This window comes from Trematomus bernacchii, unplaced genomic scaffold, assembly GCF_902827165.1.
Source record: "Trematomus bernacchii unplaced genomic scaffold, fTreBer1.1, whole genome shotgun sequence".
In the NCBI taxonomy this organism is placed as follows: Eukaryota; Metazoa; Chordata; class Actinopteri; order Perciformes; family Nototheniidae; genus Trematomus; species Trematomus bernacchii.
Genome location: NW_022987673.1, coordinates 81,858 through 95,652, shown reverse-complemented (window position 1 = coordinate 95,652; position 13,795 = coordinate 81,858). Strand labels below are relative to the sequence as shown.

Sequence of the window (13,795 nt, the reverse complement as noted above, 5' to 3'; positions counted from 1 at the left end):
ACCATTGACCGAAAAGGAGCTGGGAGAAGAAAATAATCTGATATGACCTGCCCCTTTCTAAAGAAATAGAAACAGATGGTCTGTCCTTTATATGTTCTTATTCACAGCCACACATCACAGCATCGTAGGATAACAAGAGAAACACAAACACTTACTAACAAAAATACTTAGTTCCCACTTGATAGTTAACGGAAAGAAACAAAACAACAACAACAACAACACCAAAACATCACATGAACAATGAAAAGTGCAACACCCTCACCTGAGTCCTACTGGAGGAGAAGAGTCTTGAGAGAGACGTTTGTGACGCTCTGCCCATTGGTGAGAATCAGCTCCACTAATGTGACGTGCTGTAAAGGATGTGTTCATCTCCACAGAGGGAAGAGGAAGAGTGGTGTTCCTGTGGAGGAGCAGCTGTCCAGCTGTGCTCTGTGTCAGGACGTCCTGAAGGATCCAGTCTCTACCAGCTGTGGACACTGGTTCTGCAGACAGTGCATCACCTCATACTGGGAGCAGAGACCTCCATCAGGAGACTCCTCCTGTCCCCAGTGTGGAGAAAGATCCAGAACCAGAGCTGGACTGCAGACAGCCAGTCAGACCAGCTCTGTACGAGGTAAGAGGCCGAACACATGCAGCGTCTTATTCCTCTTCCTGGTTCATGTGTGTTTGAACAGGTATACTGTTGTAGAGCATAGACAGTAAGCTGTTTATAAAACATTTAAACTCAGTCTGTTTGTTGTTGTTTTATTGTTATAATTAGATTCTCAGAGCATTTCCCTCATTCTCTCACGTTTCCTTCTCTTCCAGCAGATAGTGGTCTGCAGGAGGTTTTAGATGAACATAGGCTCAGTCTGAGGAGGAGATGTGAACGTGTGACTGAAGGAACTGATCAAAGTGAAACCCTCCTCAACAGCATCTTCACTGAGCTCTACATCACACAAGGCCAGAGTGAAGAGGTTAATACCCAGCATGAGGTGAGGCAGCTGGAGACAGCTTCCAAGAAGAAGACCCTCCATGACACTCCAATCAAGTGCCAGGACATCTTTAAAGCCTTACCTGACCAACAGACTCTCATCAGAGCGGTCCTGACCAACGGAGTCGCTGGAGTTGGAAAAACCTTCTCAGTGCAGAAGTTCACTCTGGACTGGGCCGAGGGTTTGGGAAACCAAGATGTCAGTCTGGTGATCCCGCTCTCCTTCAAGGAGCTGAACCTGATCAAAGGTGAGCAGTACAGTCTTCTCAGGCTGCTCCATGTTTTCCATCCAACCTTACAGAAGGTCACAGCAGAGCAGCTGGCTGTCTGCAAAGTGCTGCTCATCTTTGACGGCCTGGATGAAAGCAGACTTTCTCTGGACTTCAGAAACAATGAGGTTGTGTCTGATGTCTCACAGCAGTCCTCAGTCAACGTGCTGCTGACAAACCTCATCAGGGGGAAGCTGCTTCCCTCGGCTCTCGTCTGGATAACTTCCAGACCTGCAGCGGCCAATCAGATCCCTCCTGAGTGTGTGGACAGGGTAACAGAAGTACGAGGCTTCACTGACGCCCAGAAGGAGGAGTACTTCAGGAGGAGATGGAGTGATGAAGACCTGTCCAGCAGAATCATCTCTCACATCAAGAGCTCCAGGAGCCTCCACATCATGTGTCTGATCCCAGTCTTCTGCTGGATCACTGCTGCAGTTCTGGACCACATGTTGACTACAGACCAGAGAGGAGAGCTGCCCCAGACCCTCACTGACATGTACTCACACTTCCTGCTGGTCCAGACCAAGAGGAAGAAGCAGAAGTATGAAGAGGGACATGAGACGAGTCCACAGCAGCTGACGGAGGCTGACAGGGAGGTTCTTCTGAAGCTGGGGAGGCTGGCGTTTGAACATCTGGAGAAAGGAGACATCATGTTCTACCAAGAAGACCTGCAGCGCTGTGGTCTTGATGTCACCGAGGCCTTGGTGCACTCAGGAGTTTGTACACAGATCTTCAAAAGAGAGAGAGTGATCTTCCAGAAAACAGTCTACTGCTTTGTTCATCTGAGCATTCAGGAGTTTCTGGCTGCAGTCTACATGTTGCACTGTTACACCAACAGGAACACAAAGGTACTGAAGAACTTCCTGAAGAGAGACCGGGACGAAGACAATGATAGCAGTGATGATGATGATGATGATTACCCATCCCTGGATGACTTCCTGAAGAGAGCCATGGAGAAATCCCTCAGAAGTGAAAATGGCCACCTGGACCTGTTTGTCCGCTTTCTCCACGGCCTCTCTCTGGAGTCCAACCAGAGACTGTTAGGAGGCCTGCTGGGTCGCACAGACAACAGACCAGAAATCATCCAGAGAGCCATCAGCAACCTGAAGGAGATGAGAGGTTATTATATCTCTCCTGACAGGAGCATCAACATCTTCCACTGTCTGACAGAGATGAAGGACCACTCAGTTCATCAGGAGATCACAGAGTTCCTGAAGTCAGAGAACAGATCAGAGAAGAAACTCTCTGTTATCCACTGCTCTGCTCTGGCCTACATGCTGCAGATGTCAGAGGAGGTTCTGGATGAGTTGGACCTGGATCAGTACAAAACATCAGATGAGGGACGACGGAGACTGCTTCCAGCTGTGAGGAACTGCAGGAAGTTCAAGTAAGTCCAGATGTGATTAACTTTATAAACTAATGTAGATCAGGAGTTTAATTATTCAAATAAACACGATAACATTTCTGCTGTTTAAATACTGAGAGCAAAATAAGCCAACACTGTTCTTCTATTTATTTATAATAATAGTTAAACTGAAGCGTTCCTCTCTTCATATTGAGTGATGGAGGCGACATGTCAAACACATGAAGGACTTGAGAGCTTTCTCAGCATGTGATTACACCACACAGCAGGACTTACAGTTATCACAGAAACATGTTATTATTACTTTCTTTGCTTTTTTCTTTGCTTTTTAAGCAAATATTCACAAAGCATACACAACCAAATAAACACATCTAAGTACAAGATGAACTACATAACAGATGAGAAATCAGAAAAGACATAATAGGATAATAGCATTAATAATATTACAAATGAAAGAATGGATACATTATGAATACATTATGAATACTCAGGTACACATTAATTATATTCACTGTATTGTTCTATACTGACCCATTCCTCCCACCTTTCCTCAAAGATATGCATTTGGTTTCTAATCTAGTTGTTTTCTCCGTTACATAGATTTCATTAACTAAGTTACTCCATTGTGAGTTCACTAAGTTATTATCTTTTAGACAATTCCTCATCATTAGTTTGATGATGGCTTTTCTAATGACCAGAAATAGATAGGAATCTTTCTGTATCTCCTCTGGTGTTTCCCCAGTGATAGGGACAATGGGCCAAAGCATCCTTCATCCATCATTCACATCCACATATTAACTAACATTTAAATATGTACATCTCTAATATTGTCAAGTGATTCATTTAATTTCTGTTTCTTTTGGTAACAGTCAGTGACAGCAGGAGCACAGACATGTGATCAGATCACACTGACAACTCATTACACTCTATTATCATATATTATTATATATTATATTACATGGACTAACAGCAAAGGTCTATCAGAACATGTCAAATATTTTTTCATCAAATGCTTGATGTTAATATAATGTTTCCTCTTTTTAACACATGTTGTAATATATGTTTTATTATAGACTTGGTGGCTCTCGACCCTATGGACTCTATGGACTCTCAGAGAGTGAATGTGAAGTCGTGGCCTCAGCTCTGAAGTCTGACCCCTCCCATCTGAGAGATCTGGACCTGAGTGAGAACACTCTGAGGGATTCAGAAGTGGAGCTGCTGATTTCTGCACTAAAGAGTCCAAACTGCAGACTGGAGATTCTCAGGTCAGTTCACTGACTGCACTTCATATTGATCTGTTTGTGTTTATGATTTTCTGAATTTGAACAAATACAATGTTATTGTTATTTGTTCCGTTTTTGCTAATGACTGATTATTGATCAGAGTAACAGAGAGAAGGTGAATGTGTGAGGGAGAGAGTTTGAGCTTCCACAGACTCACTCTGTGCTCCAGGAGTCAGTGGAGATGCTGTCAGTACTGATGAGCTGTGAGGGAGATGAAGGAGTTGTTCAACATCTGATCAAAGTTAAAGTTCCAGATTATCAGTGGATTGTTTCTGCATCATCTCTGACATTAAAACCCTGTTTCACTCTGAACAGATTATTAAACCTGGAGTTATTTCAAACAGGAACATTGTTTTCTAAAGTTACATCATGTTAAATTGCGCGCTCAATAACATTTCCTATCCTCAAAATGTTTCATAGCGTGTTCAGGATAGAGGCACAAAAGTACCGCCGCACCATGGATGAACAGCGACGCTACACATCAAGCAAGCAGAGCCAGCATGCAGCTGACTCATAGACTCATATATACACCTCGATGAGTCATTTAAAACCTTTCATTACATTACAGAGAAAAGCTGTGAGAATGTTGCATAATGTTCAACCTAGAGAACAAACAAACCGTTTATTGAGTCAAGGCTGTTAACATTTAAAGATGTAATAGAATTACAGACGGCTTTAGTTATGCATAAAGCAAACAACAGAATACTGCCAGAGAATATACAAAACACATTAGTTTTAATTTCAGAGGCTGAGCATCATAGGAGGAGATTACATTCTAAGCTTCAGTTAGTTTATTTATTGTAATGGTTTATTTGGTAGGGACATTGCACTTTAATGAACACTTAAAACTATAAATGTGCCAAGCGTAAATATGCCGGATTTAGCTTTGAGCTACTTTCCATCCGCAGTCCCTCACATCAAACATTAAGAACATGACATTTACAAACATAGCAGATACAAATACATGAAATACAAGAAAAGTGCAAAAGAGCAAGAGCAGAATACACAAGTATTTATGACATGGCAAAACAACATAGCAGCATGGATACACAAAGTGCAAGAGAGGATACCCCTGTGTTAAAGTGCATCTAGTGGTGACCGCACGTTTGCACGTACTGCTTTAAAGCAGATGTGTCTCTTGAGTAAAGAAGTGGAATTCTTTGCCGAATGATTTAAAGGGCTGTAAGAACATTTTGATGTTTCAGAAAATGTATAAAGAAAGCGTAATTAGACAGTATGAAGGTGACTTTTGATTGTGTTCTGGTTTCATGTTTCAGTATTTGTAAGCAACTGAGACTGAAAGAATATTGCTTTGATTTGACTTTTTTATGGTGATTTCATTTATTTATTTTTTCCAATTTCAATAATGGAGCCCAAGTGATATCTGTTACGAGCCAGCTGATCTTTGTTGACAAGAGTTGTGATTTCCTGACCAGTCTCGATGCACATTTGTTTTTCTCTCCACAATTTCTCACACACAAAATGTTCCTTGGAAGAGCTGTGTTTGCTAAGACCCGTGTCCTTTTGTAAGCATGCTTCCAGTCTTTGAAGCCTTTTACGGTGAACGATGCGTCATGATGATGAGCCTTAAACTTTCTACATGGGAAATACGCAGCCTCGCCTTTCACGGAGTATTCAAGCCAGGGTGGGTTTTGGTACCATGAGCTGGAAACACTACGTTTGTTTCCCGGAGAAGATCCGAGAGGGGAAACTATCCAGGACTTCCTGTTTTGGTTTATCCACGCCAAGGTCCTCTGGAAGTAGAAAACTAACATCTCCAAGATCACGCAGACTTTCATTCAGAGTTTCATAGCTAAATAAAAACATGATATTACACTAATCTCTCAACATAGTTTAATACAAAGATAAATATTAGGACAAAGCTCTACAAATAACAACACTAAACATAATAATACAACAATTCAATGTTTTTAATCAGCCCTGATTTCTCATGGGCCCAAATCCTGGATGGGGGGGGGGGCATACGTTAATAACTTACATCCATAGAGTTGTACATGTCCTTATATTCATATTTCATTTTTAAGAGTAAGAAGTAAGAACTGCAGACATACATGTTGACTGTTTCTTAAAGGAACTGTAATAGATGTTAGCTGTAAAAAGTAAATCTATGTATTTAATATTTAGTAAACGATAACGTCTGAATAAAGGTCATCTGAAGTCATTTTAGTTTGACATTGTGGTGGGAATTTATTGATCAAATGTGGAGAGAGAATCAAAGCATTCAGCTCTTTGTGGTATCTTATTTCTTGAAGAAAGTTCAGTCAGTCACACAGAGAGCATACAGTCTGCAGAGAGGAAGAGGAAGAGTAGAGTTTGGGTTGCATATTTAAACACAGAGAGAGGAGAAAGGGAGGGGGGAAGCTTGGTGATGATGAAGGAGCATTCTGGGAGTTAGGGAGTTAGGGAGGCCGTATCAGGAAGTCCTCAGTTCACCTGAGGTGAAGGTCATACTGTTGGTGCACATAGAGAGTCACTAACAACACTGCAACACATCTTCTTCATAAGGACTTTCCCCAAGCTTAGCTAAGAAGAGTGAGAAGTAGCAAATATAGAGAAACATTAGCAAATAAGAATCACACAATGATATTATTAAAGTAAGTAAGTCAGTATAATATGTTTCTATTACATACATGATAAAGTTCACTTTCTGAAGTAGACAGATTTTTCTGTTCAGATTCATTTAAATGTTGAGTAACATCTGATTGGATTATAAACTGATGTTTATCCTCATCATGTTTTGTTTATTCAGACTGAAGGACTGCAGTTTGTCAGAGATCAGCTGTTTTGCTCTGATCTCAGCTCTGAAGTCCAACATCCATCTGAGAGATCTGGACCTGAGTCACAACACTCTGCAGGATTCAGTGGAGCTGCTGAGTGATATTCTGGAGAGTCCAGACTGCAGACTGGAGACTCTCATGTCAGTTCACTGACTCTCTGTTACTGCTGGAGATCTCACATGTTCACTTTGTCATTGAACCTCATTTATATTCATTAATAACTTCCATCCATAAAGTTGTAAATGTCCTTATATTCATGTTTCATTTTTAAAAGTAAGAAGAAAGAATTGCAGACATAAATGTTGAGTGTTTCTTAAAGTAACTGTAATAGATGTTAGTTGTAAAAAGTAAATCTATGTATTTAATATTTAGTAAATGATAACGTCTGAATAAAGGTCATCTGAAGTCATTTTAGTTTTACATGATAAAGTTCACTTTCTGAAGTAGACAGATGTTTCTGTTCAGATTCATTTAAATGTTGAGTAACATCTGATTGGATTATAAACAGATGTTTATCCTCATCATGTTTTCTTTATTCAGTCTGAGGCGCTGCAGGTTGTCAAAGATCAGCTGTTCTGCTCTGGCCTCAGCTCTGAAGTCCAACATCCATCTGAGAGTTCTGGACCTGAGTGAGAACGCTCTGAAGGATTCAGGAGTGGAGCTGCTGAGTTCTGGACTAAAGAGTCCAAACTGCAGACTGGAGGCTCTCAGGTCAGTTCACTGACTGCAGTTCATATTGATCTGTTTGTGTTTATGATTTTCTGAATTTGAACAAATACAATGTTATTGTTATTTGTTCCGTTTTTGCTAATGACTGAATATTGATCAGAGTAACAGAGAGAAGGTGAATGTGTGAGGGAGAGAGTTTGAGCTTCCACAGACTCACTCTGTGCTCCATGAGTCAGTAGAGATGCTGTCAGTACTGATGAGCTGTGAGGGAGATGAAGGAGTTGTTCAACATCTGATCAAAGTTAAAGTTCCAGATTATCAGTGGATTGTTTCTGCATCATCTCTGACATTAAAACCCTGTTTCACTCTGAACAGATTATTAAACCTGGAGTTATTTCAAACAGGAACATTGTTTTCTAAAGTTACATCATGTTAAATTGCGCGCTCAATAACATTTCCTATCCTCAAAATGTTTCATAGCGTGTTCAGGATAGAGGCACAAAAGTAACGCCGCACCATGGATGAACAGCGACGCTACACATCAAGCAAGCAGAGCCAGCATGCAGCTGACTCATAGACTCATATATACACCTCGATGAGTCATTTAAAACCTTTCATTACATTACAGAGAAAAGCTGTGAGAATGTTGCATAATGTTCAACCTAGAGAACAAACAAACAGATTATTGAGTCAAGGCTGTTAACATTTAAAGATGTAATAGAATTACAGACGGCTTTAGTTATGCATAAAGCAAACAACAGAATACTGCCAGAGAATATACAAAACACATTAGTTTTAATTTCAGAGGCTGAGCATCATAGGAGGAGATTACATTCTAAGCTTCAGTTAGTTTATTTATTGTAATGGTTTATTTGGTAGGGACATTGCACTTTAATGAACACTTAAAACTATAAATGTGCCAAGCGTAAATATGCCGGATTTAGCTTTGAGCTACTTTCCATCCGCAGTCCCTCACATCAAACATTAAGAACATGACATTTACAAACATAGCAGATACAAATACATGAAATACAAGAAAAGTGCAAAAGAGCAAGAGCAGAATACACAAGTATTTATGACATGGCAAAACAACATAGCAGCATGGATACACAAAGTGCAAGAGAGGATACCCCTGTGTTAAAGTGCATCTAGTGGTGACCGCACGTTTGCACGTACTGCTTTAAAGCAGATGTGTCTCTTGAGTAAAGAAGTGGAATTCTTTGCCGAATGATTTAAAGGGCTGTAAGAACATTTTGATGTTTCAGAACATGTATAAAGAAAGCGTAATTAGACAGTATGAAGGTGACTTTTGATTGTGTTCTGGTTTCATGTTTCAGTATTTGTAAGCAACTGAGACTGAAAGAATATTGCTTTGATTTGACTTTTTTATGGTGATTTCATTTATTTATTTTTTCCAATGTCAATAATGGAGCCCAAGTGATATCTGTTACGAGCCAGCTGATCTTTGTTGACAAGAGTTGTGATTTCCTGACCAGTCTCGATGCACATTTGTTTTTCTCTCCACAATTTCTCACACACAAAATGTTCCTTGGAAGAGCTGTGTTTGCTAAGACCCGTGTCCTTTTGTAAGCATGCTTCCAGTCTTTGAAGCCTTTTACGGTGAACGATGCGTCATGATGATGAGCCTTAAACTTTCTACATGGGAAATACGCAGCCTCGCCTTTCACGGAAGTAGTATTACAAATGCCCCTTCAATCACATTAGTATGCATAAAAAGTGACAGGTCACACCTGCCCTATCAGTACTACTACTTATGCTAAGTCCCGCCCCCTAATTATGTTAATGAGCCCCTTTGTTCGAGGTGTTATCACATGTAGGTGTGATATTCCCCCATTGTAGTAGATCCTTTGTTGTGTAATCTAATTAGCCTTTGATGTCTGATCCCTTTGTTGTCTATCCTTTGATGTGAGGGGTGAGGTGTTTGTGACATGTAGGTGTGATATCCCCTGTTGTAGTAGATCCTGTGTTGTATAATCTAATTAGCCTTTGATGTCTGCCCCCTTTGTTGTCTAATCTAATTACCCTTTGATGTCTATCCTTTGATGTGAGGGGTGAGGTGTTTTGTAACATGTAGGTGTTAACTCCCCATTGTAGTAGATCCTTTGTTGTATAATCTAATTAGCCATTGATGTCTGACCCCTTGTTGTCTAATCAAATTAGCCCTTTGATGTCTGTCCTTTGATGTAAGTTGGGAGGTGTTATAACATGTAGGTGTGTGTGTGCACCGGTGTGTTATAAGCCTTTGATGTCAATCAAATTAGCCCTTTGATGTATGTCCTTTGATCAGTGTTTGTAACTATTGTCAAGGTAGTCTCTTTGAAGTTGTGTGAGACTGTCTCGCACCCCGTCCTCCTCTCACCTCTTCCCCCTATCACCCCTTCCCCCTTCGACTCGTCAGCAACAGCGGGTCTCCCCCGTCAGATTAGACTTTACTAGCGTTTATGTCCAGTGCGCAATCAACCCATACAGGACATCTTTTGTCTGTCACACACTATTCTTGTATGTCACATAAGTGATGCAACTTTAGATACACTTTTGAAGTAAGCACCACTCTACAACTGGTAGAAAGTTAAGTACTTTGTATGGAATTGGGTTTTCTTTAGAGCTGTTTTCAGTGAGACAATGCAGTTTCTGATCATTTTAAGTTTCAAGTTTCAAGGCTTTATGGCATATGCCCATTAGCTACAGTGTAGATATGTCAATGAAAAACATAGGTCACAGGCTCCTCCAACAGTGCACATAAAACAGATAAAATACTGCAATTTGTGCGTAATTCTCTCACAAAGGAACTGTAAGATACACGTTTATGTATGGAAAACTATATAGCTTGGTAAAATATTCATTCATTTGTAATGAATTGAGTTTTCTTCAAGAATCAAACTCTAAATGGAGAGTTTGTGATTTTAACACTGTTTCGATGAAACAATGCAGTTTTGATAACTTGACTTGACTAACATTACTTTTTTTAAATATATGTTTTTAGATGCTTTACTTTTGATTTCTTTCATATTATTTTAACACAACATTACTTTTTTCATATTTTTCAACATACTGTGATATATATATATTTTTTTCTCTCCATTATATTTTTGAATATACAGTGATTTGTATCAAAATACAACATGCAACTATTACATTATACAATATTATGGCTTTTTGCGATATTTTCAACACAATATACTTTTTTTTTTGTAGGGCTTCAGGATATTGGGCATGTCATGCATAAAACCGGTGTCATCTTTCCTGAAACTGACGTGCTGTCCGTTTTACAAACAAGTTATCTTTCTGCTTCTTCACCCTCTGAATTTTCCTCCCCCGTCCCTCTTACTTCAGCCATCACAACAACAATCAAGTCAGATCTGTGAAATTAAACACCTCTTCCCAAAGCGTGACTTCCCTATTGAGGGAGTGGGGCAGTGGGGCCTAACCTGATTTGGCCAAATATACTATCATGCAGAACATATGGTATGTTTGAAAAAAGACTAACCATCTATCCAGTTCAAGCTGTCTTTAAGATGTGACATTGTGCTCTGACTTTTTCCCGTAAAATCGTGACAAACTATTACTTATTAAATTTGACCTCATGCTGCTTGGTTGAAAATGATAGATGAGCATTTACCAACAGATCAACGCGCAATCAACCCATACAGGAGATCTCTTTTCTACACAATATGTGTTATCACTATAATATCATGTCATTATTTAATGTTGTTTTGTTTGTGTGTGTGTGTGTGCAATGAAGTCTCTTTGAGAGGAAAATTATAATTTAAAGATCTTAATACCCCCTTATTGTTTAATTACTTCACACAACTATTAAAGAATCCCTATATGAAGTTACATGAGGCTACATTTACTGGTGTGCTTCCCTAGATGATGTAAATAGTCTAAGTGTCATGTTAGGGGGGCATTACGGACCTCAGGAGTCCGCCCTTGGAGGCTTGGAGAGCGGATAAAGAGAGGTGTATTTACTGGTGTTGAGCCCTGGATGATGTAAATAGTCCAAGTGCCATGGAACTCAGGAGTCCGCCCTTTGAGGCGTTGTTAACATTAATGCTTTTTGCTTTTGTTTTTGTTACTAAGATACTTTTTAGCCTTATGATAGGATGAACTTAAGCTGTAGTCAATAAAGACATGTTTAATAGAGTGTTGCTGTTAGAGAACATACCTGCGCAGCACTCCACCACGTCTTGGCTTTGGCTTCATGGCCTTCACTGTCCTCTCCCTTTGAGTTTTTTCAAAGGCTGGGATACATTTTTCCAAATGATCACTTGTTACCTGGTGACAAACATATGGTTATATAACCTTAAAGAACTAACAAAAAATAATTAAGTATTTGCAATGCATGAACATAGAAGATATCACTGTCATATTATGATCACTTATTGTAAGTAAGTTTAAGTAAAACTAACACAAGTCAATATTATTCACCTGGGCATTAGTGGGCTTGAGGGTCTCAGGGAGCGTGGACAAAGTGACTTGTCTCTGTATTTGAGGATTCTCAGTGCAGGCACTAACAGGAAGCTGCTGTGCATTAGTGGAGAGTCCTCTGAAGACAGCTGTTATTTCATTCACACACTCATCTGTTACCTGCTGACTCCTCATAGTAAGTCTAGCCAAGTCAGCTGTTAAGTTGTCCATACCATCGCTTGATAACTGGTAACTTTTGATTGACAGTCCAGCCATGGCAGCTGCCAACTCGTCCATATAATTCTTAAGAACGTGGTGACAATACTACAAAAAAAAGTGTATATATTAGGTCAGTTAACCTTGAAGAGCTAAACAGTTCAAGTGGTAAGTAACTAAGTATTTGCAATGAATAAACATAGAAATGATCACTGTCATATTATATAATCACTTAATATGGAGATAAGTAAAACTGACACAGACAGTTTAAACTGCTTGTTAAAACGCTATTGCTTATTGTGTTTTCTCAGCACACAAACATAAATAAGGATGTATAATATAAAAAAACTAGAAAACGATATAGTATTTTCAAGTCTTACTTTAGTATGGTAAAATTAAGAATAAGTCACATTAAAGTGTGTCATGATTTTCCGTAAAAAAGTCAAGTATAGTTTGTCAAAAGAGTAGTATGTTGAAAATCTCAGTGTTTAACTGAACACACCTACATGTGATAACGCCTCGAACAAAGGGGTAATTAGCATACAAAGGGGGGTCACTAGCATCAGTGGGGGAAAGGTGCTACGGGAATGAACTTTGAGGAGGGGGAACTTGTAAGAATTTCCAGCTTTTGAAGACAATTATATGGTACCCGTCCTTACAGCTAAACAAATCCTATGCCAGGTATTCAACAGACCACAAGAAGCACAAGAAGCCCCAGAAAGGATTACATTCAGAGCTAATAATGGTGAAACCGAAGAAGAAGCAAAGCAGATTATAATCGTTGCGGGTGAAAGGATAGAGAATTTGCAAGTGATGTTAATGCACTTATCTGATATAAAAAAATGCATTCATTTACTTCCAAGAGACCCCTAAACATCTACTTGGGCAATGTGAATTGAACGATAAACCGATCACTGTAAATGAAACGCGGAGAGAAGCAGCAGTGCAAATCGTTAAGTCTATTACCTTGTATGCACTACGACATTAACTTGGTCAAATGTAATATGTCTTTCTGAAAATGTGGCGAATGGTGTGTTTTTCAATTAAGCAACCATAACAAATGAAAATGTGTTTTATTTTTGCTTTCATATATAGTAATAGTATTAACTCCTCTGACTAGACTGTACTAAAATAAGACGTTTCACTGTTAAATAAAAATGGAAGTAGAAAATCGAGATAATGATGAGGTTCGTTATGTATCAAGTAACTATGAACAGCAGTTGAAAATGTTATTTAACCCTTTAACTCTAATAGACAAATCTAAAATAGCCTCTAGCTTATCTATAAGTTTGTGATTTTAACACTTATTCACTGACACAAGGCAGATTTTGGCATTTTTCTCATGTCAAGATACTTTTTGACACACTTTGAGGTATGCAAAACTTTTAAAAACACTTGTACAGTTAAATAATGTAGGTTTTCTCTGATATTTTAGTTATTTTCAGCTACCAAGATACTTTTTGATACACTTTAATGTAGGAACATTTGGCAACTGGTAGAATGTCAATTATTTTTGTAATAAAATGTATTTTCTTAAAGACTGTGACTCTAAAAGGGGAAGTTTTTTTTTTTTTCTCCCGTTCTCTTTCACTTACTTTTTGGATACAGTTTTATGTATGACAACTTTACAACTGGTAGAAAGTTAAGTACTTTTTCTGAACAGATTTTCTTTAAGACTGTGACTCTTAAAGGTAAGACAATCCAGTTTTATGGAAGTAACTTAAATTATTTTTTTGTTTTTTCTCCTACAAAGATACTTATAGTTACACTTTAATGGATGCAAAACTTTATAACTT

General features: G+C 38.9%; 1 protein-coding gene across 1 annotated transcript; it reads left to right on the top strand.

Moving 5' to 3' along the window:
- Positions 1-722: 722 nt before the first annotated feature.
- Positions 723-8,964, top strand: LOC117487505 (protein NLRC3-like; the record flags this gene model as incomplete). Its single annotated transcript, XM_034136139.1, has 4 exons — positions 723-2,629; positions 3,679-3,870; positions 6,659-6,727; positions 8,958-8,964. Coding segments are annotated over 4 exons (2,175 nt in total), but the record flags the coding sequence as incomplete, so codon positions are not given.
- Between the last annotated feature and the right edge of the window lie 4,831 nt (positions 8,965-13,795).